This window comes from Gopherus flavomarginatus, chromosome 18, assembly GCF_025201925.1.
Source record: "Gopherus flavomarginatus isolate rGopFla2 chromosome 18, rGopFla2.mat.asm, whole genome shotgun sequence".
Classification (NCBI taxonomy): domain Eukaryota; kingdom Metazoa; phylum Chordata; order Testudines; family Testudinidae; genus Gopherus; species Gopherus flavomarginatus.
Window position 1 is genome coordinate 4,461,634 of NC_066634.1, and position 16,457 is coordinate 4,478,090.

At 68.2% G+C, this 16,457-nt stretch overlaps 2 protein-coding genes across 3 annotated transcripts in view; one reads left to right on the forward strand and one right to left on the reverse strand.

The window, feature by feature from the left end:
• Positions 1-6,320, forward strand: part of BRSK1 (BR serine/threonine kinase 1) — a 32,476-nt gene extending 26,156 nt beyond the window's left edge. For both annotated transcript variants that reach the window (XM_050927938.1, XM_050927939.1), the window contains 7 exons: positions 278-338; positions 1,972-2,179; positions 2,769-2,817; positions 3,909-4,032; positions 4,615-4,795; positions 5,600-5,689; positions 6,114-6,320. In XM_050927938.1, coding sequence (XP_050783895.1) covers positions 278-338; positions 1,972-2,179; positions 2,769-2,817; positions 3,909-4,032; positions 4,615-4,795; positions 5,600-5,689; positions 6,114-6,286 — 886 coding nt within the window. In that variant the 3' untranslated portion in view covers positions 6,287-6,320. The remainder of the gene's footprint in view (positions 1-277; positions 339-1,971; positions 2,180-2,768; positions 2,818-3,908; positions 4,033-4,614; positions 4,796-5,599; positions 5,690-6,113) is intronic.
• A 4,161-nt stretch (positions 6,321-10,481) lies between these two features.
• On the reverse strand, positions 10,482-13,945 carry TMEM150B (transmembrane protein 150B). Its single transcript, XM_050927966.1, has 6 exons — positions 13,881-13,945; positions 13,597-13,656; positions 13,166-13,233; positions 12,709-12,836; positions 12,206-12,383; positions 10,482-10,681 (listed from the first exon to the last, which is right to left on the reverse strand). The coding sequence occupies exons 1-6, from the start codon at positions 13,943-13,945 to the stop codon at positions 10,482-10,484; spliced, it is 699 nt and encodes a 232-aa protein (XP_050783923.1).
• Positions 13,946-16,457: the final 2,512 nt, after the last annotated feature.

The window sequence follows — 16,457 nt, forward strand, 5'->3', positions numbered from 1 at the left end:
GCGAGAGCTCAAGGGGCCCATTCCACAGCCTGGCACTAGGGGGTGCTGCCCTCTCTCCCCTGCCCCCCAGCCGCACCCCCTCAGAGCACCCCCCCAATTGCTCTGCAAGCACCGTGCTGTGTGTCAGAACCCCTGTACTGCTGAGGGGGATTCCCTGTCTGTGTCCCTGCTGCCAGCCCCCGCCCTGCATGGCCTAGGCCCCATCCTGCCCCTGTGGGGGGCAACCTTGGAGCTGGGCCTGTCTCTCTCCCTGACCCCCCCTGTGCCCCTCACCCAGGTCTCGCTCCGTCAGCGGTGCCTCCACTGGCCTGTCCTCCAGCCCACTGAGCAGCCCCAGGGTGAGTGTCTGACGGGCCCCCATGCGGAGGGGGGTGGAGCTTCCCCATGGGGGGTGGGGCGGTTATGTGGGCAGGGCTGGGGGTGGATCAATGGGGCAGGGACAGGGTGGGGGTCACTGTGGGGAGGGGGGCTGAGGGGGCAGGAAGGGGGGCACGGTCCAGGGGGACTCTTGGCGGGGGGGGGGTGTCACAGACCCTGCAGCCTCATTCCACCTCATTTGGCCTTGGTGCAGAAAGGCAAAATCTGGGGGGGGGAGGGGGGACAGAGACGCCCCTGGGGTGCAGGGGAGCTGGCGGGGGGTGGTGGAGGGAGGAGATAGATCAGGGGTTTGAGGTCTGGCTGGAAGCAGGAGGATGGATCGGGGCTGGGGGAGGGGGGTTATGGGGCTGGGAGATTGGGGGGGTAGATGGGGTTGTGAGGTGAGCAGTGGGAAGTTTGGGGACTGGGGGGGCTGGTTGTGGGGCAGTGGCTGGGGGGAGTTGGGGGGCGAGGCGAGGGGAGGGTTGGTGAGGGTGACGTAGATCAGGGCCCGGGGGGTAAATGGGGGCTGGAGAAGGCAATGGGGGGTTGTAGATTGGGGGCTGGGGAGGGGTAGTTGGGGGCTGGGGGAGTGGAGAGGTGGCGGGTGGTAATGGGGGGTAGATGGGGGCTGAGGAGGGGTAGTTGGGGAGGCTGGGTGAGGGGAGAGGTGGGGGGCAATGGGGGGTGTAGATCGGGGCTGCGGAGGGGTAGTTGGGGGCTGGGGGAGTGGAGAGATGGCGGGTGGTAATGGGGGATAGATGGGGGCTGAGGAGGGGTAGTTGGGGAGGCTGGGTGAGGGGAGAGGTGGGGGGCAATGGGGGGTGTAGATCGGGGCTGCGGAGGGGTAGTTGGGGGCTGGGGGAGTGGAGAGGTGGCGGGTGGTAATGGGGGGTAGATGGGGGCTGAGGAGGGGTAGTTGGGGAGGCTGGGTGAGGGGAGAGGTGGGGGGCAATGGGGGGTGTAGATCGGGGCTGCGGAGGGGTAGTTGGGGGCTGGGGGAGTGGAGAGGTGGCGGGTGGTAATGGGGGGTAGATGAGGGCTGAGGAGGGGTAGTTGGGGAGGCTGGGTGAGGAGAGAGGTGGGGGGCAATGGGGGGTGTAGATCGGGGCCTGGGGAGGGGTAGTTGGGGGGCTGGGAGAATGGAGAGGTGGCGGGTGCTAATGGGGGGTGTAGATGGGGGCTGAGGAGGGGTAGTTGGGGGGGCTGGGTGAGGGGAGAGGTGGGGGCAATGTAGATTGGGGCTGGGGAGGGGAGAGATGGGTAATGGGGGGCATAGATTGGGGGGCTGGGGGGTCATCGCCGTGCCTCATGCTCACCCCATCTCACGGCTCTCCCCCCCTCCGCCCCCTCCCCCCCGGGGGGGCGTCTCTCTGTCCCTCCTTCCCCCCCCAGAGCCCTGTCTTTTCCTCCCCACCCCCGACCCCGGAGCCCCCCCTGCCCCCCAAGACCCAGACGCTGCCGGCCAAGGGCAGCCTGGCCGGGGGGCGGGGGCTGCACCAGAGCCGGCACTCAGCCCCCTTCCCGCTGCCCCCCGCCGCCTCCCCGCCCCCCGGCCCCCCCTCCCGCTTCCGCTTCCCCCCGACTAAGCCCCCCCCCGCCTCTGTGCCGCAGGTCACCCCCCACCCCTCTCCCCGGGGCAGCCCCCTCCCCACCCCGCTGGGCACCCCCGTCCACACGCCCAAGGACAGCCCCTCGGGCACCCCCGGGGGGACCCCCCCCTCCAGCCCCGGGGCCGCCGGCCTGGCCTGGAAAACGCGCCTCAGCTCCCTCAAGAACAGCTTCCTGGGGTCGCCCCGCTTCCACCGCCGGAAACTGCAAGGTGAGGGGCTGGGGGGCCGCGGGGGGCGCAGGGATCGGAGGCCACAGGGGGGCTGGGGGGCCACGGGGGCTGGGGGGATCCAGGGGTTGTGGGGGGACCAGGGGCGGGAGGGGCTGTGGGGATCGGGGGGCCACAGGGGGACCGGGGGCAGCGGGGGGCTGGGGAGATCAGGGGGACACATGGGGGACCCGTTGCAGTGGGTGGCTGCAGGGATTAGGGGGTTGTGGGGGGACCGGGGGCAGCGGGGGGCTGGGGAGATCAGGGGGACACATGGGGGACCCATTGCAGTGGGTGGCTGCAGGGATTAGGGGGTTGTGGGGGGACCAGGGGCAGCGGGGGGCTGCAGGGATTAGGGGGTTGTGGGGGGACCGGGGGCAGCAGGGGGCTGGGGGACATTGGGGGGGAGCCAAGGAGCAAAGCAGGTTGGGGGGATCTGAGGGGCAGAAACCCAGGTGGCAGGAAGGGAAATTGGGGGCGGGAATCAGTGGGGTGTGGCCCCCTACCGGGGGAGGGGAGAATTGGGGTGGGGGGCTCAGGGGTGGGGGGCTTGTGGCTGTTTCTGCAGCTCTAACCCCCCTTCCCCCCACAGTCCCCACCCCGGAGGAGATGTCCAGCCTGACGCCGGAGTCCTCCCCAGAGTGAGTATGGGAGGGACCGGCCCCCCCACAGCGCCCCCATGCCCCCGCCCCCTACTGCCGCCCCATCCCCCACCCCCACCTGCTGGCCCTGCTTGCCCCCAAACCTGCTGCCCCCCCATGCCCTCCTCTGCCCCCTCCGCCCCCCAACACCTGCCGTTCCCCCTGTGTCTGCCCCCTGGCACCCTCCAACCCCCCCAGGGCCTATGGATCCTCCCTTGGACTCACCCCCCTGGCCTGGCCCTCGAATCTCCTACCCCCCCAAACACTCCCCCAGCCCTGAACCCCAGCTCGCCTGCCCCCGTCTGCCCCCCAGCCCTGCCTCCCCAGCTCTCCTGGCCCCATCTCCCCCCAATCAGCCCTGCTCCACCCGCCCTGCCCCGGCTCCCCCCTCCAGCCCTGCCCCCAGCTCGGCTGCCCCTGTCTGCCCCCCCAGCCCTGCTCCACTGGCCCTGCCCCCAGCTCGCCTGCCCCCGTCTGCCCCCCCAGCTCGGCTGCCCCTGTCTGCCCCCCCAGCCCTGCTCCACTGGCCCTGCCGCCAGCTCGCCTGCCCCGTCTGCCCCCCCAGCTCGGCTGCCCCTGTCTGCCCCCCCAGCCCTGCTCCACTGGCCCTGCCGCCAGCTCGCCTGCCCCGTCTGCCCCCCCAGCTCGGCTGCCCCTGTCTGCCCCCCCAGCCCTGCTCCACTGGCCCTGCCCCCAGCTCGCCTGCCCCCGTCTGCCCCCCCAGCTCGGCTGCCCCTGTCTGCCCCCCCAGCCCTGCTCCACTGGCCCTGCCGCCAGCTCGCCTGCCCCGTCTGCCCCCCCAGCTCTCCTGGCCCCATCTCCCCCCACCCAGCCTTGTTCCACCGGCCCTGCCCCTTGCCCCGGCTCCCCCCCCGGCTCTGCCCCCAGATCACCTGCCCGTCTGCCCCCTCGCCCCGCCCCCCCCAACTCCCCTTGCCCCGGCTCCCCCCCCCGGCTCTGCCCCCAGATCACCTGCCCGTCTGCCCCCTCGCCCCGCCCCCCCCAACTCCCCTTGCCCCGGCTCCCCCTGCCCAGCCCTGCTCCACCGGCTCTGCCCCCCCCCGGCTCTCCTGACCCCCATCTCCCCCCAGGCTGGCGAAGAAATCCTGGTTCGGGAATTTCATCTCGCTGGAGAAGGAGGAGCTGATCTTCGTGGTGATCCGGGACAAGCCGCTCAGCTCGGTCAAGGCCGACATCGTCCACGCCTTCCTTTCGGTGCGGGGCCGGGGGGGTGGGGCAGGCAGGACAGGGGGGCTGGGCTGGGGGGCAGGAGAGACGGAGGCTGGGGGCGTCAGCCGGAGGCAGGAGCGCTGGGGGCTGGGCTGGGGAGTGAGGGGCCGTGGGGCAGGAGCGCTGGGGGCCAGGATGAGGAGTGAGGGGCCGTGGGGCAGGAGCGCTGGGGGCCGGTGAGGAGTGAGGGGCTGGGGGCTGGGATGGAGAGCGAGGGGCCGGGGGGCAGGAGGGCTGGGGGCTGGGATGAGGAGTGAGGGGCCGTGGGGCAGGAGCGCTGGGGGCTGGGCTGGGGAGTGAGGGGCCGTGGGGCAGGAGCGCTGGGGGCCGGGATGAGGAGTGAGGGGCTGGGGGCTGGGATGGAGAGCGAGGGGCCGGGGGACAGGAGGGCTGGGATGGCGAGCGTGGGACCGGGGGCTGGGCCAGGCGGGGCAGCAGGGCCAGGTTTGGGGGCACAATGGCCAGGCGCTGGGGCAGCAGGGCTGGGGGCTCTGAGGGGAGGGGGCTGGGCCACGGGGGGCCGGGGAACAGCCGTGGGGATCCTGACCCGCCGCGTCCGCCCCCCAGATCCCCAGCCTGAGTCACAGCGTCCTGTCCCAGACGAGCTTCCGGGCCGAGTACCGGGCGTCGGGGGGCCCGGCTGTCTTCCAGAAACCCGTCCGGTTCCAGGTGGACATCAGCGCCTCGGACGGGGGGGCCGCCCCCAAGGACAGTGGGGTGTTCTCCGTCAGCTTCACCCTCATCTCAGGTGGGGCCCCTGGACCCCGTTCCCTGCTCCCGGGGCCTCTGTTCCCCCGGGACCCCATTCCCCGGCCCCGGGGCCCCGTTCCCTGCTCCCAGGGCCTCTGCTCCCCTCGGGAACCTGTTCCCTTCCCCCGGGACCCCGTTCCCTGCCCCTGGGGCCTCTGCTCCCCCGGGACCCCATTCCCCGGCCCCGGGGCCCCGTTCCCTGCTCCCGGGGCCTCTGCTCCCCTCGGGACCCCGTTCCCTTCCCCCGGGACCCCGTTCCCTGCCCCTGGGGCCTCTGCACCCCTGGGACCCTCTTCCCCTCCCCTGGGGCCCCGTTCCCTGCTCCTGGGGCCTCTGTTCCCCCAGGACCCCGTTCCCTGGCCCCGGGGCCCCGTTCCCCTAGGGACCCCGTTCCCTTCCCCCGGGACCCCGTTCCCTGCCCCTGGGGCCTCTGCTCCCCCGGGACCCCGTTCCCTTCCCTTGGGGCCCTGTTCCCTTCCCCTGGGCCCTCCGCACCCCTGGGACCCTCTTCCCTTCCCCTGGGGCCCCGTTCCCTGCCCCTGGGGCTGCCCCGGGACCCCGCTCCCTGCCCTGGGCCCTGTGCTGGCCAGGGACCCTGTTCCCTTCCCCTGGGGCCCCCATTCCCTGCCCCTGGGGCCTCTGCTCCCTGGGACCCATCCCCTGCCCCAGGACCCTTCCCCTGGCTCCCCACCCCATTCCCCCAGGCCCCCCATCACCCTCAGCCATTGCCCTGGGACCCTCCACTCCCCCATCTCCCCCAGAACACAGGGACCCCCCCCCTTAACCTCTCACCTCCCCCCAGGGCCCAGCCGCCGGTTCAAGCGGGTTGTGGAGACGATCCAGGCTCAGCTGCTCAGCTCCCACGACCAGCCCTCGGTGCAGGCCCTGGCCGGTGAGTGCGGCCCCACGGCCTCTCCGCTCTGGGGCCCCGTCGGGGGGCTGCACGTCGGGAGTGAGGGGCACCGGCAGGGCTGGGGGGAGCCCAGGGCTGGGCTAGCAGGGGGCTGCGGGTCAGGAGTGAGGGGCAGTGGCAGGGCTCGGGGGGCAGGGCTGGGCTAGCAGGGGCTGCGAGTCGGGAGTGAGGGGCACCAGCAGGGCTGGGGGGGGCAGGGCTGGGCTAGCGGGGGCTGCGGGTCGGGAGTGAGGGGCACCGGCAGGGCTGGGGGGAGCCCAGGGCCGGGCTAGCGGGGGCTGCGGGTCGGGAGTGAGGGGCACCGGCAAGGTTGGGGGGAGCCCAGGGCCAGGCTACCGGGGGCTGCGGGTCAGGAGTGAGGGGCAACCCTCTCCTAATCCACGTCTCCCCGTCCCCCCACCAGACGAGAAGAACGGGCAGCAGCCCCGTCCGCCGGGCACCCCCACCCGCGTGGCCCCGAATTCCCGGCGCTCCGACCCCGACGTCGCGGAGCAGCCTCGCCGCGGCTCGTGCAAGGAAAAGAAACTCGTGTCGTCCAACGGGACGCAGGCCCCCCAGCCCCCGCAGCAGCCATGACCCCCAGGGAGCCCGGCCCCTCGCTCTGGCCCCAGCCCCCGCGGCCCCCTGCGGCCGGCGCCGGGGCGGGAAGCAGAGGTAGAAAGACACGGATGGGACCTCACCCCTGACGGGGCTTTGGGGGGGGGCCACAGGGGAATTGCCCCCCCAACGGCTGACCAGGTGCCGCCGTCCGAGCAGGCCATACTGTGAACCTGTAAATATTGAGAACAAACAAGCCCCCCCCACCCCCCGACACAGAAGAACGAAAAGGAAACTGCAAATGACAAGAAACCCCACAAAAAATCCACAGAGGAAAAAAAACTGAGCCGGGGGAGGGGAGCGGGGTGGGTGGGGGCGGCTGGCTGGCTGGCCAGGGTGGTGGGGGACAAGATTTTAATTTAATTTATTGAATGGGGAGGGAGTGGATAGGTGGGTTCGTTACCCTCTCCTCTGCTTGCCCCTCCTCGTTCCTCTGCCCCACGACCCCCCACGCCCCAGTTCGATCCGCCCCAGACCTTGGCTGGCTTCGTCCCAAACTGCTTTCATGGCCCCCCCCCGACGAGGTTTGCCCCTTGCTGCGGGGAAGCGAAGCAGGAGGCTCGGGTCCCCGGGCGTGTGTGGACGCCCCGTTGCTGGATCGAAGCCAGTTCGTGTGCTCATGCTGGTCCTGGAAAGGCGGGGGGGGGGGGGGCTTTCTTCTCCCGCGAGGCGAAACTCTCCTGGTCCCCCGAAACCTGGGGCCACGTCTCTGCTCGCCCCCAGCTCCGGAGCCAGGCAGAGAGGGAACCGGCGCTTTCCTGGCCCCTGCGGTGGAGCCGAGGAAAGGAACCGACTTCGCTGCAGCCGGCCGAGGCCCCGGCCTGCTTCGTCCTCCTCGCGCCTCGGGGGGATGGGCGACGCCGCTTTCTGCTCGGCCGCCCGGGGCCGCTGTTTCTTTCCGTTTTCACGGTTGCGCAAAGTGACGGGCGAGGGGGGGGGGGAAGCCGCCGGTTTCTGAATGACGGCGGCTGTTGGGAACCAAACCGTCCGCACGTTATAAGCCATTAAACCCCCCTGGCCCCGGTAAACGCTCAGAAGGCAGAGGAATAACAGTGGGCTTTGGCTGCGTCTTTTCTTGCTTCGCCTTGTGGCCGGGCTCGATGCGCCTCCTTTGCGGGTGCCTGAAAACCAAAGGCTCCCGAGCTTAATGGTCTCTCTCCTGGGCTAGGACATGGCAAATGGGCGCGTGTAAACCCGGTCGAAATCAGTTTTGTTAAACCAGAGTGAAACCTCCCCGCTCCCAAGTGTAGACGTGCTTCACCCAGCTTCGTAGCAGCAGCAATGATTTCTGGGCGGGGAAAGCACAGATCTGCCCCACATCCAGTGGGAGTTGAGTCACTAGCTGGCCAGGGGGGTGTCGGTTTGGGGGAGCGAGCGAATAGCCTAGTGATTCGGGTCAGGTGCAGATCCGTTGGCTGCTGGATTCCTACCTGGGACTGGAACTCGGGTCATCCAGCTCCCGGCTGAGCACACGCCCGGCCCGGGCTCCAGTGAATGATTTATACAGAGGGGACCGCCCCCGCACCCCCGAGCAGCCAGAGGCCCTGGGCTGAGCTGGAGAAGATCCCAGGGCCAAATTGGAAGCCTGGGGTCGTAGGAGGGTAACGCATCACGTCACCGGTCCCCAAAGCAGCTCCACCTAGGCCGGGAACGAGAGTCCGTGCCAAACTGATGCACCTTGAGTGGGTCCGTGCCAAACCGATGCAGACTGGGTCAAAATCCATTTTGTGAAACCCACTCCAAGTGTAAACACGTTTCACAGGAGCCATGAGCCACCGACAACGATTTCTTACCCAGTGTGAACGTCAACCCCTTTGCCCCTCTGCCCCCACACCCCCTTCTGGGGGGCTGAAAGCCGGTTTGCACCGGAGTAGTCGGCCCACCTCACTTTTCCGGAACCCGACCTCAGCCAGCTCTCGTTAAGGGCATGCCGCGTCTCCAGCCCCCCGCCCATCCTACAAGGGAAGTCGCTGGTTAAAACTCAGGTTCAAACTGGCTCCGACTCAAACGAGTTTAGCCTGCAGCAGCATCAATCCTGCTCCAGCCTGGGGCAAGGCCGGGGGGAGGGGGTAACAGGCCCGGAAAGGCAGGTGGGGCAGCATCTGCCCCCCCGCAGCTTGGGGGGGGGGGTGTCTGCTCTCGCCTTGACCCGCGCAGGTGCCAACATGGGTTCTGCGCCCCGGCTACGAAAGGTGATGGAAAATGGAACCAGATTTACACTGAACTGTTCTGAAGCTGGTTAAGAGCGTTTACATGGGGGCACGGCCGGAGCAAAGCCACCGAGCCATATAGGTGTAGCTCAAAGGGGAAGGTGGCCCCCCACGCCTCCCTCTGCCAGTTCCCCTGGCCCCCAGGCACCAATTCCCAGCATGGAGCAAACCGGACCCCATGTCCCACCCTGCTCCCTGCCCCCCAAGGATTCCTTTTCAGCCTGGGATCGACCATAAGACGCAGCCTCTCTGGGGTGGGGCGCGGGGGCCGTTCAGGACAGGAAGTGAAGGAGAACCTGCCCTGGCTTCCATCAGCGTCTGGGACCTGCTTCTCCAATGAGCCAACAGCCCAGGGCTGGGCGAGCCGGGGCTGCGGGTCGGGAGTGAGGGGCACCGGCAGGGCTGGGCAAGCGGGGGCTGCAGGTCGGGAGTGAGGGGCACCGGCAGGGCTGGGGAAGCCCAGGGCTGGGCTAGCAGGGGGCTGCAGGTCAGGAGTGAGGGGCACTGGTGGGCTGGGAAAGCCCAGGGCTGGGCTAGCAGGGGCTGCAGGTCGGGAGTGAGGGGCACCGGCAGGGCTGGGGGTGCTGAGGGCTGGGGAACCAGGGGGCTGCGGGTCGGGAGTGAGGGGCACCCCTCGGGTCGCTGGGTCTCACAGCTCTAAAGAAATCCTGCAGCCCCCCCCCAGTCGTCCCCCCCGGGCGATCCTGGTGGGAGCTGGGCTGCATGCTAGCGAGCTGGTGCCTGTGAGCACTGCCCCCCCCACCTGCCCCCCCGACACCCGTGTCTCTCTCTCTCGCTCTGTCCCCCCCCCCCCATTTCACTCTCTTGGGGCTCACTGATGGTCTAAAAAAACAAAAATACAAACAGAAAAAACTGACCAAGAACCACCCCCCCATGGGGGGGCCTCACACCGTTTGTTCCCCCCTCCATGCCTGGGCTCAGACAGCCCCGTCCCAGCCCCTCCCTCTACGTCCCCTCCCCCCGGCTCTGCCCCCTCCTCCAACTCTTCATTTGCTGTCCCCCCGGATTTCCCTCCCCTCTCCCCATCCCTCCTAACCTCCCCCACCTGCCCCCGTCCCCCGGGGGCTACAGGGGTTTGTTCTCCTCCAACCCCCCGCACCACTTGGACTCCCCTTCCCGGTCCAGCTCCCCCCATCCGTGCTACCAAACGCAGGCTCCCCCCAGCCAGGTGCAAACCCCCGTGGGAGGAATCTGGGGAGTTGGGGGGGGCGGGGAATGGGGCCCAAGGCCTGTCCCCTCTGGGGGGTGCCGGCCCCAGGGCACTCTGGGTAGATGACCCAGACAATGACAGGGGGTGGGGCTCTGGGGTGCACCCAAGGCAGAGGGAGCTGCTGGTACGTATCCCCCCCCGCCCCATGGAGAGATGAAAGGATTGTAACCCCCAGCCCTGGGCCTTTCCCTCTCCTCCCCTGCTGATTATAGAACCCAGGCGTCCTGGTTCCCAACCCCCCCTGCTCTACCCACTAGACACCACTCCCCCCCAACATCAGGGAAAGAACCCAGGAGTCCTGGCTCGGGCAAGCTCCCCCGACCCCCGTTCTGAGCAATGCCCTGCCCTGCCAGGCAGTGTGAGGAATGGGGGGGGCAATCTCTGCTCCTTCCCCTGCCCCCCCAGCCTCTCCCCCTCCAAATGTGACACAGGCACCAGCTATGAGAAACCCCACATTTATTACAACCCCTCCTCTCTGTGTGGGGGGGTCAGAGCACTTCTGTCCCCGGGGAGAATAGGGGGGGTCTCTGAACATTCCCCCCCACCCACCAGAACTGAGGCTCCACCAGTCTCCATCCCAGCAGCCAGCCAGCCCCCAGCGCTGCGAGCTTCACCCTGGCAGTGCCCCCAGCAGGGGGCGGAGGGAAGAGCTGGGGGTGGCCATCCAGCCCCAGAGGGGCACAAGGGTCCCTGCCCCCGAGCCATGGGGGCACCTGTCCAGGCAGGGCTGGGCCTAGGGCGCCAGGGTCTGCGTGGAGGCGGCGCCCAGCTCCAGGGCGAGGGCGGGTGCCCGGCGCTGCAGCCGCAGGGAGCAGGACTCGATGTGCCGGAAATCCACGGCGAAGAGGCCGAAGAGGAGGAAGAGGGTCAGGGCCAAGGTCCATTCGCAGGCGGCGGCTTCCGACCGCAGCCCCAGCCCGTGCAGAGTAAACACAGAGCCCAAGTTAAGGGGCAACAGCGGGCGATGCCCCTCACTCCCGACCCGCAGCCCCCGCTAGCCCAGCCCCGCCGGTGCCCCTCACTCCCGACCCGCAGCCCCCGCTAGCCCGGCCCTGCCGGTGCCCCTCACTCCCAGCCCGCAGCCCCCGCTAGCCCGGCCCTGCCGGTGCCCCTCACTCCCAACCCGCAGCCCCCGCTAGCCCAGCCCTGCCGGTGACCCTCACTCCCGACCCGCAGCCCCCTGCTAGCCCGGCCCTGCCGGTGCCCCTCACTCCCGACCCGCAGCCCCCGCTAGCCCAGCCATGCCGGTGACCCTCACTCCTGACCCGCAGCCCCCGCTAGCCCAGCCCTGCCGGTGACCCTCACTCCTGACCCGCAGCCCCCGCTAGCCCGGCACCGCCGGTGCCCCTCACTCCCAGCCCGCAGCCCCCACTAGCCCGGCACCGCCGGTGCCCCTCACTCCCGACCCGCAGCCCCCGCTAGCCCGGCACCGCCGGTGCCCCTCACTCCCGACCCACAGTCCCCGCTAGCCCGGCCCTGCCGGTGCCCCTCACTCCTGACCTGCAGCCCCCTGCTAGCCCGGCCCTGCCGGTGCTCCTCACTCCCAACCTGCAGCCCCAGCTAGCCTGGCCCTGCCGGTGCCCCTCACCCCCAACCCGCAGCCCCCGCTAGCCCAGCTCTGTCGGTGACCCTCACTCCCAGCCCGCAGCCCTCGCTAGCCCGGCCCTGCCGGTGACCCTCACTCCCAGCCCGCAGCCCCCGCTAGCCCGGCCCTGCCGGTGCCCCTCACTCCCGACCCGCAGCCCCCCGCTAGCCCGGCCCTGCCGGTGCCCCTCACTCCCGACCCGCAGCCCCCGCTAGCCCGGCCCCGCCGGTGCCCCTCACTCCCGACCCGCAGCCCCCGCTAGCCCGGCCCTGCCGGTGACCCTCACTCCTGACCTGCAGCCCCCTGCTAGCCCGGCCCTGCCGGTGACCCTCACTCCCGACCCACAGCCCCCGCTAGCCCAGCCCTGCCGGTGACCCTCACTCCCGACCCACAGCCCCCGCTAGCCCGGCCCTGCCGGTGCTCCTCACTCCCAACCCGCAGCCCCAGCTAGCCTGGCCCTGGGCTCTCCCCAGCCCTGCCAGTGCCCCTCACTCCCGACCCACAGCCCCCGCTCACCCAGCCCCGCCCACACAGCACTGCCGGTGCCCCTCACTCCCGACCCACAGCCCCCATTAGCCCAGCCCTGGGTGCCCCCCATCCCTGCTGGTGCCCTTCACTCCCGACCCGCAGCCACCCGCTCGCCCGGCCCCGCTGGTGCCCCTCACTCCCGACCCGCAGCCCCCGCTAGCCCGGCCCTGCCGGTGCTCCTCACTCCCGACCCGCAGCCCCCGCTAGCCCGGCCCTGCCGGTGCCCCTCACTCCCGACCCGCAGCCACCCACTAGCCTGGCCCTGGGTGCCCTCCAGCCCTGCCCGTGTCCCTCACTCCCGACCCGCAGCCCCTGCTCGCCCCCGCCCCTCACACCAAGGATACTGGCCACGAGCAGGGCCGTGCTGCCGGCGCTGAGACAGAACCGGGTTGGCCCGATCCAGCGCCCGCCGCGCTGCGGCTTCACCCGATGGGTCAGCACCGCCTGGACCCAGAAGTAAATGACGCCCACGATGAAGGCCAGAAACGCCCCAAACAAGTGAGTCTCCAGCTGGTTACTTTGCTGCCAGGGCAGGAAGGGGGAGGTGGGAGAGCGGCCCCCTCACAGCACGCACACTGCCCCCCCCACTACCTCCCCCACGCACAGCACCCCCCAGGGTCCCCCCACACCGCCCCCCTGCACAGCACAGCACCCCCACTTCCCCTCAAGGTGCCCCCCACACTGCCCCCCCACACAGCACACCTCCGGGCTGCCCCCCCACAGCGCTCCTCCACTCTCCCCCCACCATGCACAGCGCCCCTCCCCCCCACTGCCCCCCCCAGATTCCCCCACACGCCCCCTGCTGGGCCTCCCTCCCTCCTGCCCCCAACGCCCCCCAGCACTGTACCTGGAAGTTGCCCACGAGGGAGGCTCCCAGGGCGCAGAGCAGCCCCAGGCAGAGGCCAGCGGCGTTCAGGGCACAGGGACCCCCCCAGTCCCGAACTTGCTGGAACCTCAGGCAGCTGATCCAGACAACTGGGAGGGGAGACAGCCCAGGTCAGAGGGCCCAGCGCCCCCTAGAGGGGACAGGCCCCTTCCCCATCCCCTGCCCCCCCCCGAGCCAGCCAGTCCCTGCCCTGGGACCGGCTGGGAGCTGGTGCCCCATAGAGGGGACAGGCCCCTGCCCCATCCCCTGCCCCCCCGAGCCAGCCAGTCCCCACCCTGGGGCGAGGTGGGAGCCGGCGCCCCCTAGAGGGGACAGGCCCCATGCCCCATTCCCTGCCCCCCTGAGCCAGCCAGTCCCTGCCCTGGGGCTGGGTGGGAGCCAGCGCCCCCGAGAGGTGGCTGGTCCCAGCATCACTCACCCAGGAACGCCCCCACGTTCAGCACTTGACTGAAGATGCAGCTCTGGGGAGGGTCGGAGCCGCAGGTGCTGGGGAAAGAGGGGAGAGACCCCAACAGATACAGCCGGGCTCTGGCCCTGCCCCACCTCTCGCAGAACCCAGCCCCACCTCTCGCAGAACCCAGCCCTGCCCCCACTGCAAACAGGAGTGACTCCAGATTGACCCCTGGAGGCTAAGCTCAGAACCCAGCCCTATCCCCACTGCAAACAGGAGTGACTCCAGATTGACCCCTGGAGGCTAAGCTCAGAACCCAGCCCTATCCCCACTGCAAACAGGAGTGACTCCAGATTGACCCCTGGAGGCTGAGCTAAGAACCCAGCCCTACCCCCACTGCAAACAGGAGTGACTCCAGATTGACCCCGGGGACTGAGATCAGCATCTGACCCACCTACCTGATATACGGGAACCCGACTGTGACGTTCACAGACCCGTTGGCCACAGACATGGCGTATCTGTGGGGGAAAGGGGGGCATGTGACAGAGCTGGCCCCGAAGGGAAGGGGAGCAGGAGCTCAGGGCCTCAGAGTCACCCCATCAAATCCCCTCCTCAACGCCGTCCCTCAGACCCACCCCCTAAAGGGGACAGGCCCCATTCCCCATTCCCCACCCAAGGCAGGCAGGAAGCCTCAGGCAGAATGAGGGGGGAGGCTCACCTGCCCCCCATACATGTTACTTACACCACCCAGAAGCCCACGGTGCCCCAGATGGCCAGCAGGATGGGGAGCAGGGCCCAACCCCACATGGCAGAGACCTAAATGGGGAAAGGGGGTGAGATGCTGGTAAAGGGGGAGAGCCCCCCCACTCCTTCCCTCTCCAGAAGGCTGGGTTCCCTCCCCCCCACCAAAGAGAGACTGTAGTATGTGTGTGTGGGGCCTTTAAAACATCCCCCACCCCAGCCCCCTCCCACTATTTAAAGGCACAGGACGCCTCTAATGTCCCTCTCCCCCCATGCAGGAGAGTCATGGCAGCCCCATGCTGCTGCCCGGGGGAGGAGGGAGTTCTGGGGGTGGGGTGTCTCAGAGACACCTGGCTTGGCTGGGGTGTAATCAAGAGCAAGAAATATCTCGCCCCCGCCAGGATCAGGGCTGGGGGTTCTGGGTTCTGTCTGCAGCTCTGTGCAGGCAGTGGGATCTAGTGGTTAGGGGAGCAGAGGGGCTGGGAGCTAGGACGCCCGGGCTCTGTCCCAGCTCTGGGAGGGGAGTGGGGTCTAGGGGTTAGAGCAGCAGGGGCTGGGAGCCTGGGTTCCTTTTCTGCTTCTACCGCTGCTGATCACAGCTCCCCGGCTCAATTGCCTCAGTTTCCCTCACATGAGATAGGGTGGATGGATACCTACCCCTTCACCGAGCTTCTGTCACAGAGACATCTCCTGAGCTGCCGGGCTTCTCTGTCCTGGCCCCCACATCTCTGGCTGGGGGCACAGGGGCCCTGTCACCTGGCATGGCCCCACCCCGGGACAGAGAGCAGCCCTGGGCGCTGGCTGGGGCCAAAGTGCAGGTGTGGAGGGTTGTACTTGGGAGGGACTATCCACAGGGCGGGGGGGCTCACCCCGATACAACACCGTGCTCTGTACCCACAGCCCCCCTCCACCATCACATTGGCCCAGGGGCTGGGCAGGAGATTGTTGAATGCTCTAAAAAACACAGACTCACGACTCCTGGGTTCTCTCACTGGCTCTGAGAGGGGAGTGGGGTCTAGTGGTTAGAGCAGGGGTGGGGCTGGGAGCCAGGACTGCTGGGTTCTCTCCCCAGCTCTGGGAGGAGAGTGGGGTCTAGAGGAGATGGGGGGCTGGGAGCTAGGATTTCTTGGCCAGAATCCCCCCAGGGATTTGACTCCCCCCCACTCAGGCCTAGAGTCAAATCAGAGGCAGTGCCCCCTAGTGAGGAAAGACCCCATATCCTGCCCCACTGTCAGCCTGCCCCCTAGCAGAGCCCCCATCAGCCTCATCTGGGCCTCACCAGTGGTTCAGGGAGGTCTGGGGGTCACTCGACAGCAGGCTCGAGCCCAGTCGGCTCCCCAGGGCGCCAGGGCCGGGGAGTGCGAATCTTCCGACTGCTTGTTCCTGCCCACATCTGAAGACCTCGGCCTGGCCATGTCCAGAGGGGTAACAGCCCCTCCTGGGCCTGCGGGCGTCCAGGAGCCAGGAATGGGTTTATACAGGGACACTGAGATGCGACCGCCTCTGGGGTGGAGCTTGGGGGCTAGTTATCTAGGGACCCCCTCACCCAGCTTAACAGCTACTCCCCCCCTTAACTGTTCCGTACCCGTCTCAGCGTGTGACTTCGAGGAGCCTTCCTCCCCTGCCCCCAGTTTGGTTCCCCTTCCCACCTGTGAAATCCCCTCGCTTGGATTTAATCGCTGGTGAATGTTTGTTTGCCATAGAGCCTATCAAAACTCAAGGCCTGAGAGGGGCTTGCGCAATGCCGACCCGCTGGTCTTGTTTTGAGCCTGTTTCCTTTTTCTAATTTAAAGCTTGAGAAATATTCATGCAGTGTTTACTATAGGGCCTACAAAAATTCAAGGCCGGTATGTGCCTGAGAGAGGCTGGCAATAGTTGGTTTGCTGCGGACCCACGGGCCTCATTTTCCATCTGCCTGTGTCTATCTTTATTTACACCATGGGGAGTGGCCAATATGTTTACCAAGTGTTTATTGTAGGGCCTATAGGAAACCACGGCTGGTGTGCACTTCAGCGGGCTGTCAATAAAGTTTTGTTGAGATCCCCTGCCGCTAGAATCCCACGTGGGCTACCCGGGTAACAATAGATGATTGGCAGATTTCTGAGCCAATAATCAGAGGTTATGGGCCAATCAGGAAGGAGTTTGGGTGGGCTTGCGGCTGGGTGTGCCACACAGTAGTGATAGCCAGATTGACTGTCCAATAGAATGGGACGGACTTCGACCAATCAGAGAGGACACTGGAAGTAAGGGGTGGGAACAGGATGATCGACAGTGACCTCGGCTAATGGACGCTGGTAGAGGCAGCGAAGTGGTCATCTGTCGGTGAGTGGGCGGGAGTGAGATTAGATTGATAGCAGGGCGAACCAATAGTAGCCGGCGATGCTGGCGAAGGGCCAATGGATCCCAGAAGTCAGGAAGGACAGGATTGGCACCCAGTAGTCCAATAGGAGGTGATGTAGGGCGCGGTGGGTGGTACTTGCTTCTCAGGAGCCCAATGAGGAGCGAAGGGGCCGGACGAAGGGTTGACAGACACCTAGTCTCACCAATGGAAAGAGTCGAAAGCCGGGCGGGACGGGTG

Excerpts from the sequence above, each read along its gene's own strand:
- TMEM150B (XM_050927966.1), bottom strand. The coding sequence starts at position 13,945 with ATGTGGGGTTGGGCCCTGCTCCCCATCCTGCTGGCCATCTGGGGCACC. Across the intron at positions 13,234-13,596 it reads GTCGGGTTCCCGTATATCAG|CACCTGCGGCTCCGACCCTC; the intron begins GTAGGTGGGTCA and ends CTCTTTCCCCAG. Across the intron at positions 12,837-13,165 it reads GAACGTGGGGGCGTTCCTGG|TTGTCTGGATCAGCTGCCTG; the intron begins GTGAGTGATGCT and ends CTCCCCTCCCAG.